The following is a 26,024-nucleotide window of genomic DNA, read 5'->3' as shown; positions in this document are numbered from 1 at the left end:
TACGAAATTAGTACCATACTGTGTTTTGTAATATCTTTTAAGTTATAGTAGTACATTATATTCTATTATTCTTACCAAAAAAAAAAAGGTGTCATCAAATCAGAGACGGACAATAGCACATGAGTTCTTTAAATCGTGGCGGTGATTATTACTACTTTATTATTTAGTTCTGATATTTCGAAGAAAGAAGTCAACAGTGTTCATTAAAGTGAAGAAATCGACAACGAGTTCAGATTTTATCATTACAGATGTCGTAGGTACACACACTTTGCTCTTTTTTGTTAACATAGATTAAAAATGAAATGTTTGCTTCTACTTAAGAATGAAATGTTTGCTTCTACTTAATTTTGAACTTTATTGGATAGAATGAAACTGATTTCGCCACAGCATAATTTCATTTATAAGATGGAAAAAAACAGAGGGTTTTTTTTTTTTTTAAAGTAAAGATTCGTGCAACTAGTAGAGGAGAGATACAAGTACAACAATGCATGAGCTGTGATTCACCATATACTTTTCACATCACCATCTCCAGTTCTCCACAATGTCGACATCGTACATGCATACATATACATTTTGACAATCATATACAGTACATTATACACACACACAAATCTAAAAGTGCATTGTACAAAGCATAGAACCCAAAAGTCTGTAAAAATCCCCAACCTCCATGCTTTGTGGGGAACCCATATGACCCATTAAATTAATTTCTCATTTTTCCAACAAAGAAAACATTTCATTTCCACTTTTTGTTTTTGTAATTTACCACATTGTTTCCTTGCAAGGTACAAATGAAAGAAAGCAACCCTAAAAATTGAACATAGTGTGTCACTTTAATCACAAAATGGAGAGGAGAAAGATGGTTTAATTAGACAGAACCTCATCTTCATCTTCAAAGCTCAAATTCAAAGTCTGTAACTTAAAGCCAGCTCCTTGTATTGTCTCCACCAAGCTTGACGCCACTCCTGTTGCTTGCACCGTCGTTTGCTTTGAAAGCTTCACACAAACATTGAACATAACATTAGCCAGATTCAATCCTCTGGTTCAAACATCAAACAGAGAGTTGTTGTTGCTATGAGTTTCATTTAGCTGTAACAAATCCAGCTTTTGTTCTGTCTGCAGTTAACCACCAAAATATAAAACAAAAATGACAATACTTGACCAGTCCAGTCCGTCTAAGGCAGTGCCGGCCATAATATCTCTAATCACACATTCAACATCTGTCTTCATCAACATATATCATATGCACATATATGTGTGTGCGTAGGCAACTAGGCATATAAAGACAATGCTGGGATGTAAACATACCTCAACGACAGCAACACCTTCAGAAACTTGGACCTTCAAATTGGAAACTCCATCAATATCCTGAAAGAACAGAACAAGACTGGCTGTCGCTTAGTTTGCTTTTACTCACTGTTTTTTGAAAGCTAAAAAGGTACTTGTTAAGGAAGATCTAAAGCGTGTTAAGAGTAAAGCGGACACTGAAACTTAAGAGTTTAACAAAAACTAGAGAGAATGGATTGAATCTAAACAAGAAACCAATTAAGAAGGGTTTTATAATCAACCAAACTGAAAAGAAACAACTGAACTCCAACAAAGTTTCTCTTGTCAAACTCTACACAGATATGCTAGTTCAATGGGAGATCTCAAAGCAAAGCCAAAGGATTACCTGTAAGGCCCTTGTCACATTAGGAATAGCTGCTTCGTTCAAAGTTCCATCAGCCTACAAAAAATCAAGCAAAAAATCCAACAATGATCAGAGTAAATTTGAGGCCACAAATGAAATTGCAACAGAGCAAGGCTCCTAGAATCTTTAAGACAGTTCCAATACCATTTTGCAATGCTCATTTCTAAGACGTGACATAACCATGAATCAATCCAACTATATAGCCTATTGTATCTAATACCAATACGTAAATGGAGAATGAGGATGGTACTCACACAAACTCAACAGGCCAATTAATCCAAAAAGAGAGAGAGAGAGAGAGAGAATGATGCACCTGAAAAAACATGGTGAGCATGTCTGAAGGAGAGACAGGCACAGAGACAGTCTCTTGCGGTTGCTCCTCTGCGACAGCGACACCTTCTCCTCCTTCTCCAACCGAAGAAATCTTCATTAACCCAAGGCGATTCTGTTTCATAAACCCAGCAAAACTGCGAATTCGACTAACACCGACGATGGGTCTGGTCCGAAAGCTGAGTTTTTTCGACAAAGGAAGAAGATGGGTCGAAGAAAGATTAGGGCTTTTGGTTCTGCAAAACAAGTGAAACGTAGAAGAAGCTGCAATCGACGCCATTTCTCCCAATATTTGTTCACTCGATAAGAGGATTTGGTGAGTTTTTTTTGCTGTTTAGCCTTCTTTTATTCTCTCACACACTTATCCACTCGAAGCAAACATTGTAAAAGATTTTGTGCCTTCAAAACTGGGATTCTTACATAAAATAAAAATGCCAATTTTTTCTAAAATTTTATATATTTGCCACTTGTAACACTTTAAAATATCTATATGTATGTTGTTTTTTTGCTAAAATACATATTTTACAATAAAATACTAAACTCTAAAAAAAAATTGAACCGACTAAACTCAAATATAATGTATTAAACGAATGTATAATCATATTTTTGCAGCAAGAAAAATAACAAATCTATAAATATTTAGATAAAATAGAAAAATCCGTAAATATCATCACGAAAAATAGCAAATTCATGATCGATTCTGAAAAATAGTATAGTTTTAGCTAGTGATAATAACAATCACAACTAGTAAGAAGTATTTGAAATAATAATGTACATAAACCCCTTATAAAATAATAATAATCTATAAATTAATAAAAACTATACGATAAAATAATAATTTTTAGAATCCATGTGTAGTCTCATTAATAAAATAAAATAATAAGAGTATATTTGTGAATAGGAATAGTTAATTTTGGTTTTGAAATTAGATTTTGTAATTGAACTCACTTAAACCGCATGGTTAGTCCAATAATTAAATGTCTTAATTGTATTGACTGTTTTCCTTTTATTTCTTTTTTTTTTCCTTTTACTGACTGTATATATATTGGGGGAATTAGCGCTATGACACACAATCTAGTTAGGTTGTGTCTCGATCCCCCTCTCACAAAAACCCCTAGCGCAAGAAAGGAAATTGATCCCTCCGGTAACGTAATCAAATCAATGAAGGGAAGAAGTGCGATTCGGGGATTGGAATTGAAGAAGAGGAGGAAGAATGAGACGGAGGTGTGTGGGTTATGGTGGGTGCCAGATGATGTGTTTGTGGACTGCCTGACTCAGTTGTCGAGATTGGACCTCGTGGCCTTAGCGACGGTCTCCAAGAGGCACCGGGGTGTCGGAGTGGCCCATGGACTCAGGATCTTGAGGTCTCGGAGGGGATGCCTTGACCCATATATGTACGTATATATGCACATGTATCCAGATCCAAGCCCACGGTGGTTCGTCCTCCACCCCGTGCAACGTCGGCTGAAACGGCTCAATCTGAACCACTCGTATCCGGCCCCGGTAGCAGGATCCTGTTTCGTGAAGGATTATTGGGGGGTCTATGTTATCGGTGGACTCGTGAACGGCAAACCCACATCGGAAGTCACGTTTTTTAATTGTACCGATCACACAGTGTGCCGCCTTACGCCCATGACGATGGCTCGAAGCGGAGCATCGGCAAGCTTGATAGACAACAAGAAGATATACGTGTTTGGAGGGTGCTGGGACTGGGATGTCGCTGCTGATTCCTCCAACTGGGCAGAGGTGTATGATGTCGAAACCGGAACTTGGGAGTTCCTGTCTGTGGTTACGCCCAAGATGCCCCTCAAAATCCAACAAAGTTTGGTGATGGACGACGAGAAGCATGTTCACGCGGTGGATGAGGATGGTCAAATCTTTAATTTCTCAAGCACTGAATGTAAGTTTGAGGCAGCAGAGGACGGAAGAACGGAGTCTAACCCAAGCAATTGGCTTTTCGGTGATCAAGCATTGTTCTGCCCTGCTACCGGCGGGAGAATACTGTGGCGTTTTCCATTTGAGTCGGATTGGAAGGACGTCAAGGGTTTGGAACAGCTGCAGCAGCAACACTCTGGTTTTCATATCATCAAACTCTCCATCTCTGGTGTCAGGCTGGCCATCTTCTGGGAAGCCCGGCCTCAAGGTCCCGATGGTCAGATTTTGGAGCTTTGGTATGCCGAGCTTTCCATTGCCACACGACGATATATTCGAGCTTTCCGTGGCCAACATTGAGTGGTCCGGTGCTGTCCTCTCCTCATCATCTACTGGCCCCTTAACTTGTTATTTGCTGATTCTTTCTATCTCTGAATATTTCTCAATCCTTGTTTATTTTTTGTAATTTATTTAGCTTATAGCAATTCAGTCAGAAGGCTTGTTGTGCTCTCTTAGGGAATCAAGTGTAATTTTCGCTAGCTTTGGGGATAATGGGCTTGTTCGTTTGGTTGACGCAGGCGGCTGCGGCAGCGGCAGCGGCAGTGGCTGCGTTTACGTCTTTAGCCGCTGAATCGAAACAACGTTTAAAAATGTTAGACGCAGGTCTTAGCGTTTGCCGCAGGTACCTGCGTCAAGCAAACGAACAAACGTACTTGCGTTTGCCGCAGCCGCAGGTACCTGCGTCAACCAAACGAACAAGCCCATTAGAACAAAAGAAACCTCGTCTCTAACTACAATAGTTTTTTTCTCACTTTTATATGTTATATCTTTTTGGTTAGCTAGTCTAAAGAGATTATTTGTTTCCAATTAGACTGATAAAAGTTTAGGATGATAGTCACTCTTTTCCATATACTGTATGTGCTCAGTGCCCGTATAATGTTTCCTTTTAAGTGGTGAATTTTCGTTTTAGCTTATGAAAACACAAATCACAATTAGTAAGATATTCAAAACTGTTTAATTAAATTCCTATATTATTTGTTGTCATGGACAAAAGTAAAAAAGGATAATGACAAATCCTTTTGTCCAAAAAAAAAAAAGACAAACAAATCCTTTCCTTTTCGTAATTTCCATATATATGTAAACTAAAAGGAATTTACAAATCATCTGTATATTGAAAAGGAAATTAATTTATTATAAAGACAAGAAATAATTTGTTGAATAGTATTGATAAGATTGGATATGATGATCCCACAAAAAAAAATAAGATTGGATATGATGAAGAAGACGTATTCCGGAAGGTATTTCGAAATACTGGAGAAACGGAAGAATCTACCAGTGTGGGTTCACAAAGAGGAGTTTCTCAAAACTTTGAAAGAGAATCAGATAGTGTTATTGGTTGGTGAGACCGGAAGTGGTAAAACAACGCAGATCCCTCAGTTTGTTTTAGAGGCGGTGCTCAATGAAAACCCTAGCTCTGGTCCTAAGGGGAAGAAGTGGTTGGTTGGATGCACGCAACCTCGTAGAGTTGCAGCGATGTCTGTTTCCCGTCGTGTAGCCGAAGAGATGGATGTAGAGATCGGGGACGAAGTTGGTTACACGGTCCGTTTCGATGATTGCAGCAGCTCCAAAACGGTGCTCAAGTACCTAACCGACGGTATGCTTCTAAGAGAAGCAATGGCGGATCCTCTCTTAGGGAGATACAAAGTGATTGTTCTCGATGAGGCGCATGAGAGAAATTTAGCCACGGATTTGCTTTTTGGTCTTCTTAAACAAACCTTGGTTCGTCGACCTGATCTTAAGCTGGTTGTAATGAGTGCAACCCTAGAAGCCGATAAGTTCCTCAAGTATTTTATTGGTGTGCCTCTTATTAAAGTCCCTGGCAGGCTTTATCCAGTGGAGATCTTGTATACTCGAGAACCCCAGAGGGACTATCTCGAGGCTGCTATAAATACTATTATCCAGATTCACGAGTTTGAGCCACCTGGTGATGTTCTTGTTTTCTTAACCGGGGAAGAAGAGATTGAAGATACTTGCAGTAGAATCACCAGTAAACTTGGTGATCAAGTCAACGTTATGCCATTGTATTCCACTCTTTCGCCTGCTATGCAACAGAAGATATTCGATCCGACACCGGATCCAGTGAGAAAGATTGTTGTCTCCACCAACATTGCAGAGACTTCTTTAACCATTGATGGGATTGTATATGTGGTTGATCCTGGTTTCTCCAAACAGAAGCTTTACCACCCAGACACTCGTGTGGAGTCCTTGTTGGTGTCTCCAATATCACAGGCAAGTGCTGACCAGAGAGCAGGTCGTGCTGGTAGAACACAACCTGGAAAGTGCTTCAGGCTTTACACAGAGAAAAGTTTTAAAGAATTGGAGAAGCAGACGTATGCTGAGATATTGAGATCAAACCTTGCAAATACAGTTCTGACCTTGAAAATACTGGGTGTTGAAAACTTGCTGCACTTTGATCTTATAGATCCTCCTGCTCCTGAGACCCTCTCTCGGGCCTTGGACGATTTGTATCATTTGGGAGCATTGGACGATGAATGTAACTTGACAAAGACAGGCGAGATGATGAGTGAGTTTCCATTAGACCCACAGATGGCAAAGATGATCATAGTCAGTCCCCAATTCAACTGCTCAAACGAGATTCTTTCGGTTTCTGCGATGCTTTCAGTACCCAATTGTTTTATCAGGCCAAGAGGAGAAGCTCAAAAAGCAGCAGATAAAGCTAAGTCTATGTTTTCACACATTGACGGAGATCACCTCACACTCTTGAATGTGTTCCATGCTTTCTTGCAACACAACCAAAAACCAGATTGGTGCTATGAAAACTTCATCAACTACAGAGCAATGAAATCTGCAGTTAGTGTAAGAGAACAGCTGGTCCGGATCATGTCGAGGTTTCAGATTAAGTTGTGCAGCCCTGATTTCAACAGCCGAGACTACTACGTCAACATAAGAAAGGCCTTGCTTGCCGGTTATTTCATGCAAGTGGCTCACCTAGAACGCACTGGCCATTACTTGACTTTCAGAGATAAGGACGACCAAGTGGTTAACTTGCATCCTTCCAATTGCTTGGATTACAAACCAGAGTGGGTGGTTTACAACGAGTATGTTTTCACTAGCCGAAATTTCATCCGAACTGTTACGTATATTCAGGGTGAATGGCTAGTAGATATCGCACCGGATTACTATCAGCCTGCCAACTTCCCCAACTCTGAGGCCAAACGAGTCCTTCAAAGGCACTATAAGAAGAGAAGACTGTCAGAAGAAAGGAGTTGTAAAATCTTTTGCGCTAGCAATTCTTAAAGAGCTAGAAATTATTAATTTAGTGTTTTAATTATAATAATTTTGTAATTTTTCACAATGTTTTCTTGTAATTTGCCAGCTCTTTGTAATGTCTCCACCAAACTTGATATATATAACACTCATGTTGCTTGAACCATTTTCTGCTTTGATAGCTTCACTCACACGTTGGACATTAATATCTGAAACCTGGAAAGCTTGATCATAATTCATAAATTTAACATAAGAGTGAAGAAGGGTTTCAAATCAGGACCTTGTATAGCATATAGTTTATATGCAAGCTAAATCTGTCTGCAACGTAGCTTGAAATGGCAATAATCATGGTCAACATCACTACAGTATAAGATTTTTTTGAACAAGTGTGAACCGGGGAAGCTTAGTTCCAACACCAATGCGATGCCTCCAACTGCTACAAAACTCAGAGCTCAACTTTCAAATCACTGCATCAAAACTCAGAGCTCAAGTTTCAAATCATTAATTACCTGATTAACCGAATAAGATTCTAATATCCATTCCTTTCTTCCCGGTAAAATGTTTCGAATCACTAAGCTATGACCACTAATAGTCAATTTCATAAACAAAATCTGCAACCATGTAATGTAACTGAAAAAAAAAAATGGTGAATGATTCTGCAAGTATAACGACCAACAATTTTAGTATCTCAACAGAAGTAATAAGATCCATAAGGCTATACAGTCACTTTAAATTATTCCGCGTCTAATAGCTTTGAAGGATGGTACCATCCTCAAGATTCAGTATTACGCCTTTTTGTAGACAAGAAGGACTACATTCACAAATCAAAGGTCTACCAGCTATGTAAGAAATGTATAAGTGAGTAAGGTTCCTCAAGTTAACCGCAGTGAAAAAATAAACACACAAAAAAAACATTAAATGGCACAAACTCTAGGAAATCAGCAGAGGGTAAAGTGAAATAGCAAACCATTGTGGGAATCTGAGCTTTTGGATAAGGTTCCTAATAGTCAATTACATAAACTAATTCTGCAACAATGTAATGTACCTGACAAAAAAAAACATGGTTAGCATGTCTGAAGTAGAGACAGGCCACAAAGACAGTCTCTTGCTGTTTCTGTTGCTATTCCTCTGCAATTGCAACACCTTCTCCTAATTCTTGTTTGATTACTCAAATTATAAAATATATGTTTCCATCATTATATATTTTTCCTAAAACAAATATAATAATCAAATAAATAATTTCAATTGAAGTGAAAGAATTACAAAAAAAATAAACAAAGAAAACAAATGAAAGCTGTTGTAAAAAAAGACAATTTCTTTGCAAAGAGAAAAAAATTTCAAAGCTCATATATTCTTCTAAAACGTCTCTCTCCCCTTTTCAACAATGCGGCGCACGTTAGACGCCAGCCTAATTAAAAACAGAGAAGCGCGTGACGTTTTCTTCACTTAAACAGCGACGGCGCGTGGCTATCATTGTCGAAATCAATGGAGCATTTAGTAGAAACCGGCAAAGACGGAGCGGTGAACCTCGTGGAGTAATCACGGTAAGGAAACTCATCTTCAAAATGACCAGTCTGTTTCCCGTCGTCGAAATTCAACGAATAGCTCCACGAATCGTACCTGAAACTAACATGTTCCGGCCGGTTACAACCTGCGCCGTCGACGCCGCCACCACCACCACAGCAGTGGTTACGTCCGAAGCGTCGGATAAAAGTCTTCCATTTGGGACCAGCCAAGAGCTCAGACCATTCCCTCATCTTCATCCACCCGGAGACCCACCACCTCTCATCAGGCTCAAGTTTGTCGACGGTTCTGATCCGTTGCCACCATACGGATCCGTTAGGAGGACCAGACGGCTGAGATGATCCGAGACAAGGGAGGAGGAAACAACAACCTCGTTTGGCGAACATGGCTTCGTGCATTTCATCCGTCGCGTCCATTTCAGTCTCAGAGATGGGATAAGATTGAATCCCCATTATATATGATGAACAATGAAAAGATCCGAGAAGATTATGATTGAGGGGAAGAGAGAATCAATACAGGGATGGGATTTTGAAATCCTCCTTCCTCTCTGTTTTCTCTGCAAACCCTAACCCTAATTTTCTCTCTCTCTTTCTCTCTTTGCAAGAAATCTCCTTCTTCTTCTTTTTTTCTTTCTTTCTCTCTCTATTACTCTGTATAATGCGTTTCTTTAGGGGAGAGGAACGGAAAAAATAAATGGCAAACTAAAAAAGACAAAGAGCTGTAATTGCGTAACTTCCAAACCGGTTTTGAGGAATCTTCTCATCGGTTTTGTAATATTAACCGGAACTGAACTTTTTAATGTTGAGAAATTGAGATGGTCGGTGCTATAAACCGTTTTTGCCGGTAACTTTTTAAACGGTCGAATATGTTACTGACGTGGCGGAGTGTGAATGGATGTTTTTTTTTAATAACAGATTCATTGAAAGAATCTTTGCAAAATCCAAGCCGGCCAATTTTTTTTTTATCATTAAAGTTATTCGATCGACCATTGATACGGTTCTCTATAATATTATGTCCCAATTAGTAAAAAAAAAAAAACATCAACGCTCAATTAAATTATGATTAAGCATACTGTTTGATTTAAAAGTATCTTTCATATATACTACATTAACGTAGGACTAGTAAAACATAAGCAATATATATATTACACTTACACACACTCTGATCTATGTGAATTATGAAAGTTTTGACTTTGCGTGATCAGTAAACTTGAGAAGAGTATCCCATATAATTAATTCTAGGACGTAGATTTCGCTGATCGTTCACGGCTTCGTTGAAATCAACGGCCTTGATCACCATTGCTTCTCGGCGACCGTCCTGCTCCTGAACTGCCCCAAACACGATCTCGTTCTTCTCTCGGTTGTCTTCGAACGACGTCGCATCGTTGGCGTTTCGTTTCTGCTGGTTTTGGTATTGGTCATAGTCTTGGTAATAAGACCGGTTTTGGTTTGTTGATTGTGCTCTAAGGTATGGTTTATCCGGATTTGTACCTGATCGTGGTTCTAAAGCCGGTGGTCCATCTTCTTCTGGTATAGCAAAGCTCTCTTGTACCGGCCACTGATTCTGTTCTTGCTGATGGTGGTACTGATGAAAGTTTGGTGGGATTACGTTTCTAGAACCGGACATCATCTCGGAAACCGAAGAACCGGTTTTCACCACTAGCTTTCCAAGCGAACCGAGAAATCCTTCTTCCTTTTCCGGTTCGTGTTGAGGTGGGATTAAGGGTTGTCGAACCGGTCTTGGATAGCGTTGATATGGAGCCATTTTCATGTTCTGTTTTGCTACATACTTTTTACTATCCTGAAATTAGAAAACAGATCAACGAGGGTTATTGGTTTTCTACGCCGGTTCAGATTTCAAACCGAACCAAATCAAACCGATTCACTCACATGACGTGACCAAGAGAACAACGATCGTACTCTACGTACTAATAATGCAAACATATATCCAAAGAACATAGCAGCTACGAGCAAAGCGGTTCCTGCAAAGATGTAAACCTAACGTATTCAAACTCAAGCAAAGCATCGCTTCTAGAGAAAATTGTTTTGTCAGAAGGTTACCAAGATGGAGACTATCATCAGTGTCAGGTTCTTGATGAGAGCAGTCGTGATCGTGAAGCTGAATCTCTCTAATCATTTGATTCCCTCGATCAATGACTAAAAGAGAGCAGCTTGAAGAGACGTATATCAAATCAAAGTCATCAGAGAATCTCATCGACTCTTCTTTAGATCCACCGCTCCATCTTCCTCCAGCGGCGATGGTTGAGACTCCTGAAAGTAAATAAAGCCAAAAACGTTTTGAAATTGCGTTTTTCAAAGCGTAAACGCATGCAAACGAATTGTATGTAAGTTACCGTCGTCGCTGATCTTGCGTATGACCATATTGTTAGTATCTGCGACGTAGATGTTCCCACTGCCGTCGATAGCTAATCCTCGAGGACGATTCATTTTTGCTTCTTTGAGCTTCCCATCGACGTGTCCTGTGTAGCCTTCTTGTGAACCAGAGACTAGCTTTGGTTTACCATCTTCAAATAGATTCAAAACTCAGAATCAGATTGTGAGATCAGCTTAAAGAACTGTAAGTAAGAACGTGAGAATCTGAATCTATCTAATTTGAATCATATAATCTATTTAAAAGAAAAAAGTTTGGTGATTTAATCCGACAAAAGTTTATTTAACTTGACTAACAAGAAACAACAAAAAGAATAAACCTGAAAAACAGAGAACAAAACAGAACATGAATAAAAGCTAATGAGTCGTGTTGTGGACTAAAGTCCAAAATTTTAAAGTAATCTATAAAATGCTTTGGTTGTCAAAGAAAGAAACTTTGGAATCTAAAATGAGAAGAAGCTCACTTTTGTAAGTGAACTAATAAAAAGCGAAAGAAAACGAATCCCCATCTTGAAGCAAAGCATAATACATACATGATTCAACATTTTTGGTGGGTCATCATATTTAAGGGCTAGGCAATAGAGATATAATATTCTAGAAAAAAATGAAATTATTCGTGTATAATTGCGTATGGGTCCGGAGAAACCGATTCTTTTTTCATCAACCTATTTCAAGAAAAGAAGAACATGAACTTACATCTAGAAAGAGGCATGGATATTTTGTGGATATTACTGTTTTCAGAATCCAAGACAATAAGCTCTCCACCATTAGAAGAAACTTCAATTGCATAGGGCTCAATCCCAAGCTTACTTCCATCAAACACTGTCTCTATGTTATATCCACTTTCATATTTCACCATGGAACGACTAGAAACACCTGTCACATTATCTCATTTTGTTTCACTTTAACTGAAACTTTGACATCAAGATCACAATTAATAAAACGCTATGATGTGGGACGTCAGTTTAATTACCAGATTTTGTGGTGGTCGTTGTGGTTGTTGATGTTTGAAGAGACCATAACCATTTCCAGAGCATTGATGCTACATTTGTCACAAGTCCACTTACAATCTCTGTTCCCAAAACAGAGAAAAACAAGAACATTTTCAGACATTTATCCCAACAAAAATGAAAACATGTTTTACAAAGATGATTTTATATTTAAAAAAAAGAAAAAAAAGAGTCAATATAGGGTAATAAAGAACTCACTAACAGGAGGAGGTTTAGCTGAAACTGAGGATAACCCACAAAAGAAAAACATGAAAATTAGAGACAAAACCAACAAATTTGCATTTTTCCTCATCTTTTGTTTTTTTATCATTAAGGAAAACAGAGCAAGAGCTGCTCACAAGTTTAAAGAGTAGATGTAGATAAATATGCACTTGTATATATATATATGATGAGCTAAACCGACAAAAGAGAAGATTTGCAGTTAAAGAAACATAAAGAGACAAGAATCATATGCTCTTGAGTCTTGTCTGCTTATTCTTCAATCTTTCCTCTTTGGATCTTATTAATCAGTAGGGACAAATCATTACAAAAACAAAAAGCTTATCTTACTTATGCCACAAGCAACTCTAACATCTCTACACAAAAATTACAAAACAAAAAAAAGAACTCTGACAAATTTATCTTATCACAAATTTACAAAATTGATGTATCAACTTTCACAACAAAAAAAACAAACAAAAAGTATAGTCAAACGATATAAACCATACCAACTTCTAAAGTAGAAGCGTGAGGAGTAGAGAGACCATAACAAGGCCCTCTCGAGTTTCTTCTCAGAAAATCGTAGCCAAAGTTGATAGCGATCTTCTTCATCACACTCGATCCCGATTTTGCTCTCACATACGAATGTCCCATTATAAACGCCATTCCTGCCTCACGAGCCTCAGTAAGCTCTGTTAGCTCCTCCTCCGCAGATCTTTCGATCCTCGCACTTTCCGGTAACACAAACCGTACCCTTTTCTTGATTCTCGGCGAAGGAGCCACCACCACGGTTACCTCCGAAGAAGAGGATGGTTCTTGTTTGTCAGAGCCATCATCTTCAAAGAATTGTACGCCTTCAAGATTGGATGAGGAAGCAGCGACGACAGTTAGTCTCTCATTGGTTCCGGATTCGTTTTCCAGGTCCGGGGAGTAATTTAACGGTTTATCCGAACGTATAAACTCCGCGATACTGCAAATGAGGTCGTTCTCAAACTCAACGTCATCTTTATGTACGTCACGGTATCCATACCGAGCTATACATCGATATAGCCGGTACTCCTTTGGCCCGACCCTTCCGACGAGAAACCGTTCTTCCGGTTTCACATGCGGTACGGGGACAGATTTCACGCAGAGGAAGACGACAACTTGGTGAAACGCCGGGAGGTTAGTGATGAAATGAGAGAAGATTGCTGGTATACCGGCTACTAGCTCGGTGTTGATCACGCCTATCCCACGGACTCGGACAATGCCTAGGTTTGAGGAGCCGAAGAGTGTGAGGAGCCAGTTGATTGAGACTTTGTTCTGGACGTCGAATTCGTAACGCTTAAGTGTTCCGTAGTGCCAAACGTACATGATGAGGAGGAAGATGAAGGAGAGGGCTACTGGAACCCAAGCGCCTTCGAGGAATTTGATGAGTGAAGCTGAGAAATAAAGAGCTTCGATTGTTCCAAAGAAGAAAATAAAGGCTAGTGCGTAGAGTGAGCTTTTGCGCCAGCATAAGATGATTACCAGTGACATCAAGCAGGTCGTTACCAGCATAACGGTAATAACCGCCAAACCTGCAATACAGATTACAGAGAAGAAAATATTCAGAACCTGTGATTTTCTTGATTAATGGTTATGGCTATGGTGTATGGATACTGTACCTGAGGCGTTACTTATGTGTTTGGTATCGCGGAAGCCAATGGTGACGGCTAAGCACAAGAGCATGAGAGTCCAATTGATCTCAGGGATATATATCTGACCGTGCATTCTAGATGAAGTGTGTACGATTTTGACTTTTGGGAAGCAACCTAAAGAAGTACATTGCTTGATGATCGAGAATGTTCCTGTGATTATCGCCTGACTTCCGACAACAGCCGCCAAAATAGCAATCGCCAAAACTGGCCATCTTATTTTCTCTATACACAGCAACAAACAAACTAGTGAAAACTATGCCAAACAAAGAATTGCATTTTTAGCTGGTTAAACAAGATGATGAGGAGTAGATTTACCGGGTACAGAAACATAAAATCCAATTCTGTAATCACTCTCGAGGACATGGTGCTTAGATAGATACGCGGCTTGACCCATGTATGCGAGGATTAATGACGGGTAAACAGCAAATGTGAATGCAATCTGCAGCCAGAGAGACAAATAAATATGGAAATTTGAGAGAATGCTAATAAACAGAACACAAAAAGATTCCAAGTTTACCTGTATTGACAACTGAGTGAAGTGTCCTAGATCAGCAAACATAGCTTCTGAGCCTGGAAAAAAAAACACAAAGAAAATAAGTTATGAGCAAAAGGCTTGAAACTCAAAATCAAAGACTCTTTCGCTCTCTTTTTCTTACCTGTTATGCATAAAAGGATGCCTCCGAGAGACATCCAACCGCGTTTACGAGTTTTCTTGAGGAACTTGTAGATGTAATAAGGAGACAATGCTTTGTAAACATGAGGATTCCAATGGAAGATGTTGTATACACCAATGGTGCTTATGCAGAGAAGCCATGTCAGCACAATGGGAGCAAATACAAACCCTAAACGATGTGTTCCATAGTGTTGTAGCGAGAACAAGATTATGAGTATGGCGCAGACCACAGGCACCTCCACATCTGCAGAATTGTGGGTGCTTTAGTTGATTCAATAAATGAGTAGCTAGCAAGTGAACATTGTAGCCATAAGACAAAGAAGGTTACTTAATTCAGAATCTAAAAAACCTATGACCTGAGAAGTCTTATCCAATCCAACTAACTTTTTATTTGACCACTTGAGTTTCCAAAAGGTATAAGCTTTATGAATTTTATATTCCTTCAGCTTTTATATATCTTTAATAAATCACTAACTCCTAAACCACATTCATTATCTTATGATTATAAGAATGCAATCTGCATCAGCCTCACCTTCTACACCAGAAAAAAAGTTAATTAACTTATTTTATACATAATTAAGAAGCTTCATGTTGATCCTACATGGATTCAACCTAACATGCAATTAGCCAATTGACTATGTGGACAAAAGAAAGACCAACATAGGTAATCTAAACCCAATATCTCGACTTATTGCGTGATTTTAGCATCTGGCTTGAAGGAAATCAAAATTGATGGAGCAAATCCTGTTCCTAAACTAATTTAGACAGTATGTATTAAACTTAGGAACCAAACAAAACTTAAGAGGAAACTGCTAAAAATAGCATAATTTGATACTTTTGGGGATCTAGTGATTACTAAAATTCCCATTTTTTCAACTTGCAAAATCTCTACACTTACCAATCTAATCAAAAAGAAGTAAAAAGGAGCTTACATTGATGTTGCTGCTTGGACATGGATAACTCTAATCCAGAGACTGCAGAGAAAACTGCAAATTCACCCACAAAAAAAATTACACAAAATCCAGCAGATGCTAAAGATTTTGGATCCTTTTTAAAATCAAATCAGAGAAAGAATCATTTTTTTTTTAATTACCAGAGATTGCAGGTGTAAGAACACCATCACCAATAACCATACAAGTCCCAATCAGAGCAAGAACAAGCAACATGTTCTGCAGAAACTTATGCTTCTCCAACGTGTTTTTCAAACTCCAACCCGTAGCTTTCAAACTCCTCCTCGAATCCTCCCCGGAGTTATTCTTATACTCAGAAAGGTCCTCATCAGCGAGCTGGAAATTGGGCAAAGAGCTGATTCTAGCGTGGCGACACAATAAAGAGTAGAGAGCAAAAGTCCCACCTTCACCGTTATCATCAGCACGAAGCACAATAAAGACGTATTTGACAAGTGGGATTAAAGTTAATGTCCAGAAGATGAGAGACAGAACACCAAAAATCTCTTCGTTTGTCTCTGAATGTGTGATGTCTTCAGCAAAAGTGCTCTTGTATACATACAATGGCGAAGTCGCTAAATCTCCATAGACTACACCTAAGCTCTGGTATGCTAAAGTCAGAACTGTCCACCAAGATTCTTTCTGGCAACCCCCAAACAAAAAGAACAGATTTTTACACATTTGGCAACAAAAAGAGATGATTTTTAATACTGAAATTGAAGTTAAATGTTTTTTGAGTACCTTAACTGGGTTTCTTGGGCTTAAACGCTCGAGATCCATGATTGGTTTTGTCTCTAAAAATCACTCACAAGAAACTCATTTTTGGGGGGTTGAAGAAGATGGGATTTAGTTTGTGGAAAGCAATAAAGATGGGGGGAATTTAATACGATTGACGACGTTAGGAACTTTTTCTATGGATTCTATGGATTTGTGATTAATGATGCATTGAAGGTACAAAAGAAAGGTTTGGCCAACAAAATCAAGAACCACCACATAGACACAGAGAGAGAGATGTAGAGGAAACACACAACATATGAAAGAAGAATACGATTAACTGCCACAAATATAACTGCAAAAATATCATAATACTCCTCTTCCTCAAGAAAAAAAAAAAAAAAAAAAAGAGTGGGGTCATCCTTCTTTCTTTGTTATGGAAGAATGTGCAAATCTTAATAAATGTATAAAGAAATGTACTTTTCAAACTATATAGATTTGTGTGTAAACTGTGTGTATATTTTCTTGTATTTATCAAAATTAACGTAAGATCGTTGTGACACTTTTTCACGCTGATTAATGAATATTTACATGTTTTTATAATATTTAGTAAAGAGAAATTAGTGTATATATCTTTTATATATAAAAAAAAATATATAGTTTCTAAAAAATGTGTTAACCAATCCATGATTGAATGTATGTCACAATTAGCTGTTACGTAAGAGTAAGACCATCTGTAAAAATTTATGGATCAAATTTTTTTTTTACAAGTTTTAGTGAACAAAAAATAAAGAAAAAAAATGTCAGAGATGGAAGAAAGAAAAATATAGTAGTAGTAGTAGCTAGGAGGAGATAAAGAAAAATATTAATGGGAGATGGGTGGGGAATGAATAAGATTGGTGTCTTCTTCACTTTTTTTGTTCTTTCTTTCTTTTTTTATTGTTTGTTTGATAGTACCAAGAGATTCTATTCTATTTCATTCTTTGATGGTTTATCTTAGGGGTATATTACGTTACGTGTGTGACCTGTTAGTTCATCCTCTCCAACTCGCAAATCCACAAAAATTATTCACATCATATAGCTATAGATTATATACTATTCAAGGATATTTTTTAAAACATATCTTTTGATTGTATTTGATTTGATATATGACTTAGAAAATCTTTGGACACGTGTGTATGTACAGGATATAGGTGCAAGGATTCTTCTAGTGTGTGGCACCACCTTCAAAACTTTTTGTCAAGACCTAACTCTTACCACTTTGAAAGCAGCTTATCTTATTTCTTTTTGATAATACTAATTGATAAGCGAGTGCTTTAAAACTTCACAAAACTGCAATCTACTTTTTTTATTATTCAATAAAAACAATATATATGTACAAGTCTTTTTCATTTGGGTCCCAAATGATTGAAATGTTCACGATACATTTCCTCTTGTGTCCGTCGTTAGCAATTATGTAAATCAAACAAAAAGGAAATTTGTTGCTTCCTTGAATGGGATGTGGGAACCCTTTGCCATCTTATTACATGTTTATAATCATTTATTTTTTTCTAATCTGTTTCATAATAAACACCAACGACTTTATTGGTAAGAAAGATCAACAAGAATAGTAGTTTATATTTATTTCCTTTATTCTGAAATAACCAGTTTTTTCTGGACGAGGGCAAATTTGTGTTCCTTGTATTATTAGTAAAGACATCTTTCATATAAACTTGTATTTGCATTGTCTATGAATGCTACTTTAAGTTTTTTTCCTGAATTTTGTTGATTTTCTTTTGTCTTTAACTAAAATAAAACAACAACAAATAGAGTATTTTTCGTATAGTCTACTCAACATGAAAAAGAAAAAAGAATAATTCACAAGAGTGTAAAACTTCTTAATTAATTATGGTTATTATAGAATAATCATAGTGGCAAAAGGTGGAATAAAGAAAAAGGAACTGGATCCCGTCAGATTCTATATTTTAACATTTCTAATTTACATTTCAAATCTGCCACACGTGGTCATACTTAATAACAGCCATCATCGAATCAGAAGTAATTAATTAGTCGATAATAATGTTTAACCAAACATCGTATCTGTAGATCCATATGCATGATTAATCCCCAGTTGGAATAACATCATTGTTTCATAATTACATTTAACAAACACATAGATATAAAAATCATATACTGTATGTTAATTATCGTTATTTCTCTCTATTAAAATTTAACTACTTTGTGTCAGATGGAATAAATAAGAAATAAATCAATTTTAGGAGGCAGCTAGCTAGCTAATATTATAGATCGATCATTCTTTCGAAACCGTTAACCTAATCATGTTTTACATGCATATATCTAAGTTTTTTTTTTTTTTTTTTTTTTTTTTTTTTTTTTTTTTTTTAATATATGTTTGGGGACAGGTTATGAGATATATTCATTGGTAATAATTATTTCGAATATGCTAGCAATTAGTCTTTTAGTAGTATACTAGTATGAGATTTATATATTGAGATCTATTATGAATAGGCTAAATTGGTGTATACATATTTGCCGGTATAACTTACATTTTTGCATGGGATATAAAGTATCTCGAGCGACACTTGTTTTCGTTTTATTTTCCACCTCGTAACGTATAAAAAAGGTCAATGATAATTCATTTAATAGTTTCGCTCAAATAATAGCACTTAAAAAGATTTGGGTTTACTAGCCAGTACCCAAACACATTAAAATAAAAATAAAAAATCGAATTGGACACTAAATTCAAGCACTAAATACGTCATTGTAGTTAGAGGAAACATATATATAAGCATGTATTTTGTTTGATCTCCTTGGAAGCTTTCAAAATATATAATACTATATATATATATAAGCTAGCAATAGTGGAAGTGGTTTTTTGGTAGTGGAAAAGTTAGAATGATATGATGGAGGTTGTTGTTCCTTTTGTGTGTGTGGATAAACATTATGTTTCCCTGACGTGAATTTTTAAATTTTTTGGTTTTTTAGTATTCATTTTTTTTTTCGTTATGATTCCTTTTTAATATTCGCATCATTGTTTCTAAGTATTTCTTATTCCCTTTTTGTTAATTTTTATAGGTAACACACTATCTTATTGTGCCAACTGCCAACATACATGTACACTATCTTCTCCCACTAGCATATATTGTCGCAGAATGTTTGGTACGCGTGCTCCTTAATTATATCCTTTGTTATTTTTACAAAATCTATTTTCTATGCGTAAGACAATTTTTATAATTTTTGTCAATAATGGAAAAAAAAAACAGTGTAAAAAACTAATAATCACGGTTTTGTATGCTGAAAAAAAATATAATAAATCTAGCTAAGTGGTATTTATTAGCTCATACAAATTCAATTATCCCACATAAGTGAATTTTCAACATTACCAAATACCAACTAACTCTTCTCTCTTTTTATTTCTTTCTTCTCTCATGTCTAAAATTACATGACGGCCCGGTCTATAAACTATTGGGCCAGGTAGGTCCAACAGTGAACGACAACAAAACGTTAAGCCAATTGGAAGTTTCGGGAGGCAAAAGAAACGTGTGCTGTTTCGACAACATAAAAACTGCATAAACAAACGAGACCTTGTAGTTTACATAAATACCCTCACTCTCCCATCGTATTTTCGGAGAACTACCCTCCACCCCTATTTCCATGGCCCTTCTCTCAGTTTTCCCGCGAGAAATCCTCTCCTTCTTCCAAAATCATCAAAAACAAAATGCAAAATTCAAAAAAAAAAAAATCACGACACGACGCAACGCAACTGCCCCTAGCCTCTCTCAATCTCAATCTCTCTCTCTCTCTCTCTCTCTCTCTCTCTCTTAATGCGGAATCCGATTTAACACCGGAATCCGCCATGGAAGATGAATAAGATCCGGTCTCTCCGCTGCCTCCTCCCGGAGACTATAACCTCCGCCGCCTCTAATCGAGGATCTGAAAACGGTAGCCAAATCAGCCTCTTTCTATGGCGGCATCAGATCCTGGACCCGGACAGCAACATCGTCACCTATTGGAACCACGTGTTTCTCATTACTTCCATCCTCGCTCTCTTCCTAGATCCTCTCTATTTTTACGTCCCTTACGTCGGTGGTCCGGCGTGTCTCTCCGTCGACATCAGCCTCGCCGCTACAGTCACCTTTTTCCGTACCGTCGCTGATATCTTCCACCTATTGCACATCCTTATGAAGTTCAGAACTGCCTTCGTCTCCAGGAGCTCTCGTGTTTTTGGTCGCGGTGAGCTTGTTATGGATTCTAGAGAGATCGCTATGAGATACTTGAAAACAGATTTTCTCATTGATGTAGCTGCCATGCTTCCCCTTCCTCAGGTTCGCTTTATCTCTTACAATGTAGCTTCGAAATTGGTAGTTCTAGGCTATGAGTTTGCGATTAGAGCTCAGAAACCAAATTGGTAATTCTAGGATTAAAGAATATAGAGAGATGTGTACATCTGTGTTATACCATCATGGGAGCGTCTCATGCTTGTTCTGACTTAACTTTTGATCTCAGCTTGTTATTTGGCTAGTAATTCCAGCAGCCACAAACGGGACTGCTAATCATGCCAATAGCACTCTAGCACTTATCGTTCTTGTTCAATACATTCCAAGATCATTTATCATATTCCCTCTAAACCAAAGGATTATAAAGACAACCGGGTTTATCGCCAAGACTGCTTGGGCAGGAGCTGCATATAACCTCCTTCTCTACATCCTCGCTAGTCATGTAATTTTTCTCTGTTTTGTGTGTGTGTTTTTCTTTTATATTTCTTCAGTTAAAGTTGCTGAGGATCTCTATTTGTGGGCAGGTGTTAGGAGCAATGTGGTATTTATCATCAATTGGGCGGCAGTTCTCGTGCTGGTCCAACGTATGCAAGAAAGATAACGCACTGAGAGTTTTAGATTGTCTTCCTAGCTTCTTGGACTGCAAGAGTCTGCAGCAACCTGAGCGACAGTATTGGCAGAACGTTACTCAGGTTCTTTCTCATTGCGATGCTACAAGCAGCACTACCAATTTCAAGTTCGGTATGTTTGCTGAAGCCTTTACCACTCAAGTTGCCACCACAGATTTCGTTTCCAAGTACTTGTATTGTCTTTGGTGGGGTTTAAGAAATCTAAGGTATAACAACCTTTTCAACCAAAAAAGTTCTAGTCTCTATCTTAGAATGTGTTCCTCTGTTTCTAACACCATTTTTGTTTCAACAGTTCTTATGGCCAGAATATAACCACAAGTGTATATCTTGGCGAAACCCTTTTCTGTATCACAATCTGTATTTTTGGGTTGATTCTCTTCACACTCCTGATTGGTAACATGCAAGTAAGTTTCAAAGCTTATTTCATATGACTGCGAAACTTTTCGATACAGAGACATTGTTTTGGTCATTCTAATCTTGATTTTTGACTTGGTGGAAAGTCTTCTTTACAATCGATGTCTGTAAGAGTTGAGGAATGGAGAGTTAAGCGAAGAGACACTGAAGAATGGATGAGACATCGTCAACTACCTCCAGAGCTTCAAGAACGTGTCCGTAGATTCGTTCAATATAAATGGCTTGCAACCCGAGGTGTCGATGAAGAATCAATCCTGCAATCTTTACCTACAGACTTACGCCGTGAAATCCAACGTCATCTCTGTCTCGCTCTTGTCCGCCGGGTACATACATCAAATTTGTCCTCAGAACAAAAAAAACAGTTGTGGGTTTGATTGTTTCCCAGATCAGAAATCATATGGTTTTGCTAAGTGCAGGTCCCATTCTTCTCTCAAATGGATGATCAACTTCTTGATGCTATATGCGGATGCCTTGTCTCGTCTTTAAGCACAGCCGGGACTTACATATTCCGTGAAGGTGATCCCGTGAATGAGATGCTATTTGTGATCCGAGGACAAATAGAAAGCTCAACAACAAATGGAGGAAGATCTGGTTTCTTCAACTCCACTACTCTAAGACCTGGAGATTTCTGTGGGGAAGAGCTTCTTACATGGGCTTTAATGCCAAACTCTACACTCAATCTTCCGTCTTCAACCCGAAGCGTCCGTGCCCTCTCTGAGGTCGAAGCCTTTGCCTTAAGTGCAGAGGATCTTAAGTTCGTTGCTCATCAGTTCAAGCGTCTCCAAAGCAAAAAACTGCAACACGCTTTCAGGTAAACGATACACATCTTGATATGAAAAGATCCAGGACAGAGCTAAATTAAGTTTCATATGTCCATTTTTCAGGTACTATTCACATCAGTGGAGAGCATGGGGAGCATGTTTCGTCCAATCCGCATGGAGAAGATACAAGCGAAGAAAGCTCGCGAAAGAGCTCAGCCTGCACGAGAGCAGTGGATACTATTACACAGATCAAACAGGTTACAATGAAGATGATGAAGAAGCTGGAGAATATTACTATGGAAGCGACGGTGAGGATATGGAAGGCCTCTCAAAGGACAACACAAACAACAATCAAAATCTTGGAGCAACAATCTTGGCATCTAAATTTGCGGCAAACACAAAAAGAGGCATAAATCAAAAGGCTTCAAGTAGTAGTACTGGTAAGAAAGATGGATCTTCAAACAGTCTGAAGATACCTCAACTATTCAAACCAGATGAGCCTGATTTCTCAATAGACAAAGAAGATGATTAAAAAGTGTAGAGTTTTGGTGTAATAAACTTTGTGAAATGTTTGGTTTTAGATGGTAAATAGTTAACTAGGAACCCCATGATTATTTCAACTTCAAACGCTTTTCTTTTTCCGTTTCGGTTTGAGGATGTTAGGTATAGCAAAAGAGTGTAGAGTACACAATACATTGTTCTTAAAATGTTTGTATGATTTTTTTCTTCTTATATCAGATACTGTCTTTGGATACAAACTCACTATGAGATCATTTAAAAGAACAATAAGGTAATAGCAACTTGTGAAATTGATCATACTCGGAGGAAAAGAAGAGTCTCCTATTGACACTAAATCTGAAATTTTTCATATTGACTAAAACCAAACCCTAGAATTAGAATACCAAGATATATTCTCTTAACTTATTTATTATATATAAATTCTACCAAGAAAAAAAAAACTTATTATAAACCAGCTTTTCAACAGAACAGGCATTTTTATTGGTTTTCATTTCGGTTATCCAATCCTCAGTCTCTTTGTTTATCACTAGACAACTCACTAACATCATCGGGCTCTCTACTCTTGCATAACTCTTCAAGAAGAGAATTCAGATTCTTCCAAGACGAACCAGCTGTCTCTAGAGCCAAAGCTTTTTTTGCCATTTCCGCATACTCTATCACATTCTTCCTTGCGGTCTTCCCCATCTCTCCTTCCATTAATTCTTTAACCTAAATTGTACCCAAATAAAAAAAAAAAAAAAAAAAAAAACCAAAACTACATATAGTTCCATTCATAATGTAATATTAGATTCACTGAAAACATTTTGATATATATACCTTTCGACTAAGGTCTTCTTTTCTGACGAGCCCTTTGACACTTCCATCTTCAGTTTCGATTCCTACACCGATCTTAAGCTCCTCTACAACCAGCTTCACATTGAGCGGCTGCTCAGCCATCATTGGCCAAGCGAGAAGGGGAATCCCAGCACAAATACTCTCTTGTGCCGAGTTCCATCCACAATGACTCAAAACCCCTTTGACACTTTCATGTGACAATATCTCCCATTGGTCTACCCAATCTCGCACAATCAACCCTTTCTCTTTCACTCTCTTTTCTAACCCTAATCCTGATTCAGTTACTTCATCATTCAAATCTTTCTCGTGACCCACAAGAAGTTCACCTTTATTAAAACAAACAAGACCACGTAAATTCACAAAATACTTTTTCTTAATACGGTATTATAGTTGACCAATATGTTTTTCGCATTCTAAATTAAACGTTACTATAAAAATTAAAAAGACTAAAAAAATATTTTATGAGATACATGCATGTAATTAGCCACGTCGATCGCATGATAAATGTTAATGGTCAACTATAATAAATATTACCAGATCCGTTGGATTCATTCTTAACGTACCTTGGAATCTTCCAACCCTAGTGCTATTTCATTGAGCTGCTCGTTTGATATCTCAGCCTGTGTTCCAAACGCCACATACAAAACCGGAAGTCCTTCCTCTCGCTTCCGGTCCAACCAATCAATCCAATCCGGTTTATCATTCTCCGGTTTAGGAGGATTTAACAAACACAAAGCCCCAACACACCATGGCTTGGGCTCATGGTCATCACGGAACCGGTAGTCAACGAACGTTGACTCCAGCTCGTAGAAACTGTTCACTATAACTCCCCGGCTCTTCTTGGTGGACATAATATGGTCCAGTAATAGCTCAAACGCTGGACCGGATTGATCCGAGTTGGTTAAAACCGGGTCGAACTGGCACTTCTTAACACTGATCCAGGAAAAGTCCGGTACAGTAACCGGTTCGGTATCGGATATAACACTTTCCGGTTTGGTAAAGAGTTCGTGAACCCAAGCGGATGATGTTATAGCCGATGCGTACGAGTTCATGCCGTAGAAGGCGAGTCTCGGGATATCGAATCTAGCTGCGGACTCTGATGTCCACCATAAGAAACCATCGGTGACCATGAAAGACACTTCAGGAAGATTCTGAAGCGCTGCTTCGAAGAGAGGCTGGAGAGACTTGGTTGCGCGCGTGAAGGGTACGTAAAGTGACATGGAAGGGAGCTTGTCGGTGCTCTCGATGCCGGGAGGGATTCCGGCGATGTTTTCAGGGAAAGGGAGGGAGATTACTCTGACTGATGATGATGATGCGACGTCGTCGGAGAGCAAGTTTGAGACGAATGGTTGATTTTTTGGGGTGGTGAAGACGGTGACGGAAATGGTTGGTTGTTTTCCATCGTCTTCGCCGGGAAGGACACGGCGGTGACGGAGGAGGAGACGGGGGAGTTGGAGGAGAGGAATCGTGTGGCCTTTTGACATGTAAGGGAAGAGAACCACATGATGTGATGATGAAACGTCCATTTTTTGCATTGAGTTCGTTCACAATGACAAGACTATATTTATAAGTCGATATACGGATTATTGTATTTTCCAAAGATAAACATTGTCTTTTGACTGACTTTATGGTTTTAGTTATTACCTAAAGTTGCTTCTAGTTGTGTAGATACAGTATTAATTAATTAACGTTACAAAAATAGTTTCTGTGTTTGTAGTAGTACTACTCCAAAAGAACACTACTGTATTACACTAATTCTCTAATAAAGTTTTTCAAACTGTCTATTTTGCAACTTATCCCTATTATTTTTCTAACACCACTAGAAAAACACGTGAGAATATATATATATATATATATATATATATATGTGAAATTTTGATAACGGCAAATGGTATCCCTTCTAGGCACACGTCTCTGCGTACAGCATGCCAGTACGGAATTTTAGTGATAGATTTTGGATTAATGTCAGTTTCTTACGTAAGTAAAAGTAACGCTTTAGCTTGTTGTTCTACGTCAGTTTCATACCTAAGTAACATACGTCCAGAGGGTTGTATGATTTTCTTGTAGAATCAATGCTTCGAAAATATAACCAAAAAAAAAAGAGAGCATAAATTAAAGGAACAAAGTGACAAGACGAAACTCTCCAAAATACTATTCAAATTTTGCTTTTTAAGTATCACATTTATTTTCTTTGATCAAAAAAAAAAAGTATCACATTTATTTTCATACTAACGAAATACGTATTCTTTTTTAGAAGAATGTTCATTATGATTTC

At 37.9% G+C, this 26,024-nt stretch overlaps 6 protein-coding genes and 2 pseudogenes across 7 annotated transcripts; 3 read left to right on the top strand and 5 right to left on the bottom strand.

Moving 5' to 3' along the window:
- Nucleotides 1-714: 714 nt before the first annotated feature.
- Nucleotides 715-2,464, bottom strand: LOC104735507 (uncharacterized). The gene is made up of 4 exons (XM_010455317.3): nt 2,004-2,464; nt 1,673-1,726; nt 1,309-1,368; nt 715-996 (listed from the first exon to the last, which is right to left on the bottom strand). The coding sequence occupies exons 1-4, from the start codon at nt 2,298-2,300 to the stop codon at nt 865-867; spliced, it is 543 nt and encodes a 180-aa protein (XP_010453619.1). The 5' UTR covers nt 2,301-2,464; the 3' UTR covers nt 715-864.
- A 717-nt stretch (nt 2,465-3,181) lies between these two features.
- On the top strand, nt 3,182-4,327 carry LOC104737995 (F-box/kelch-repeat protein At4g39560-like; annotated as a pseudogene).
- An 837-nt stretch (nt 4,328-5,164) lies between these two features.
- On the top strand, nt 5,165-7,382 carry LOC104737994 (putative pre-mRNA-splicing factor ATP-dependent RNA helicase DEAH2). The gene has a single exon (XM_010458235.2). It carries the CDS (start codon nt 5,165-5,167, stop codon nt 7,208-7,210), a length of 2,046 nt encoding a protein of 681 aa, XP_010456537.2. The 3' UTR covers nt 7,211-7,382.
- Nucleotides 7,383-8,404: 1,022 nt separating this feature from the next.
- On the bottom strand, nt 8,405-9,710 carry LOC109128441 (uncharacterized). The gene has a single exon (XM_019234755.2). The coding sequence runs from the start codon at nt 9,154-9,156 to the stop codon at nt 8,623-8,625; it is 534 nt and encodes a 177-aa protein (XP_019090300.1). The 5' UTR covers nt 9,157-9,710; the 3' UTR covers nt 8,405-8,622.
- Nucleotides 9,711-9,760: 50 nt separating this feature from the next.
- On the bottom strand, nt 9,761-12,459 carry LOC104737993 (uncharacterized). The gene is made up of 7 exons (XM_087481976.1): nt 12,303-12,459; nt 12,068-12,166; nt 11,791-11,970; nt 11,058-11,228; nt 10,765-10,974; nt 10,594-10,685; nt 9,761-10,504 (listed from the first exon to the last, which is right to left on the bottom strand). Exons 1-7 carry the CDS (start codon nt 12,412-12,414, stop codon nt 9,905-9,907), a joined length of 1,464 nt encoding a protein of 487 aa, XP_087338102.1. The 5' UTR covers nt 12,415-12,459; the 3' UTR covers nt 9,761-9,904.
- A 168-nt stretch (nt 12,460-12,627) lies between these two features.
- Nucleotides 12,628-16,921, bottom strand: LOC104735506 (potassium transporter 8). The gene is made up of 8 exons (XM_010455316.3): nt 16,343-16,921; nt 15,748-16,243; nt 15,587-15,640; nt 14,638-14,898; nt 14,499-14,551; nt 14,297-14,420; nt 13,949-14,203; nt 12,628-13,861 (listed from the first exon to the last, which is right to left on the bottom strand). The coding sequence occupies exons 1-8, from the start codon at nt 16,379-16,381 to the stop codon at nt 12,792-12,794; spliced, it is 2,352 nt and encodes a 783-aa protein (XP_010453618.1). The 5' UTR covers nt 16,382-16,921; the 3' UTR covers nt 12,628-12,791.
- A 3,021-nt stretch (nt 16,922-19,942) lies between these two features.
- Nucleotides 19,943-23,154, top strand: LOC104735505 (cyclic nucleotide-gated ion channel 18). The gene is made up of 7 exons (XM_010455315.3): nt 19,943-20,640; nt 20,822-21,034; nt 21,117-21,427; nt 21,514-21,625; nt 21,722-21,958; nt 22,052-22,446; nt 22,520-23,154. The coding sequence occupies exons 1-7, from the start codon at nt 20,179-20,181 to the stop codon at nt 22,926-22,928; spliced, it is 2,139 nt and encodes a 712-aa protein (XP_010453617.1). The 5' UTR covers nt 19,943-20,178; the 3' UTR covers nt 22,929-23,154.
- Nucleotides 23,155-23,310: 156 nt separating this feature from the next.
- Nucleotides 23,311-25,314, bottom strand: LOC104735504 (UDP-glycosyltransferase 90A1-like; annotated as a pseudogene). The gene is made up of 3 exons (XR_015578359.1): nt 24,313-25,314; nt 23,732-24,075; nt 23,311-23,623 (listed from the first exon to the last, which is right to left on the bottom strand). The product of XR_015578359.1 is annotated as a UDP-glycosyltransferase 90A1-like (transcript).
- Between the last annotated feature and the right edge of the window lie 710 nt (nt 25,315-26,024).

Source organism: Camelina sativa, chromosome 13 (genome assembly GCF_030686135.1).
Source record: "Camelina sativa cultivar CO46 ecotype springtype chromosome 13, ASM3068613v1".
In the NCBI taxonomy this organism is placed as follows: domain Eukaryota; kingdom Viridiplantae; phylum Streptophyta; class Magnoliopsida; order Brassicales; family Brassicaceae; genus Camelina; species Camelina sativa.
Note: the sequence above shows the minus strand (reverse complement) of the source record. Positions and strands in the feature narration are given on the sequence as shown.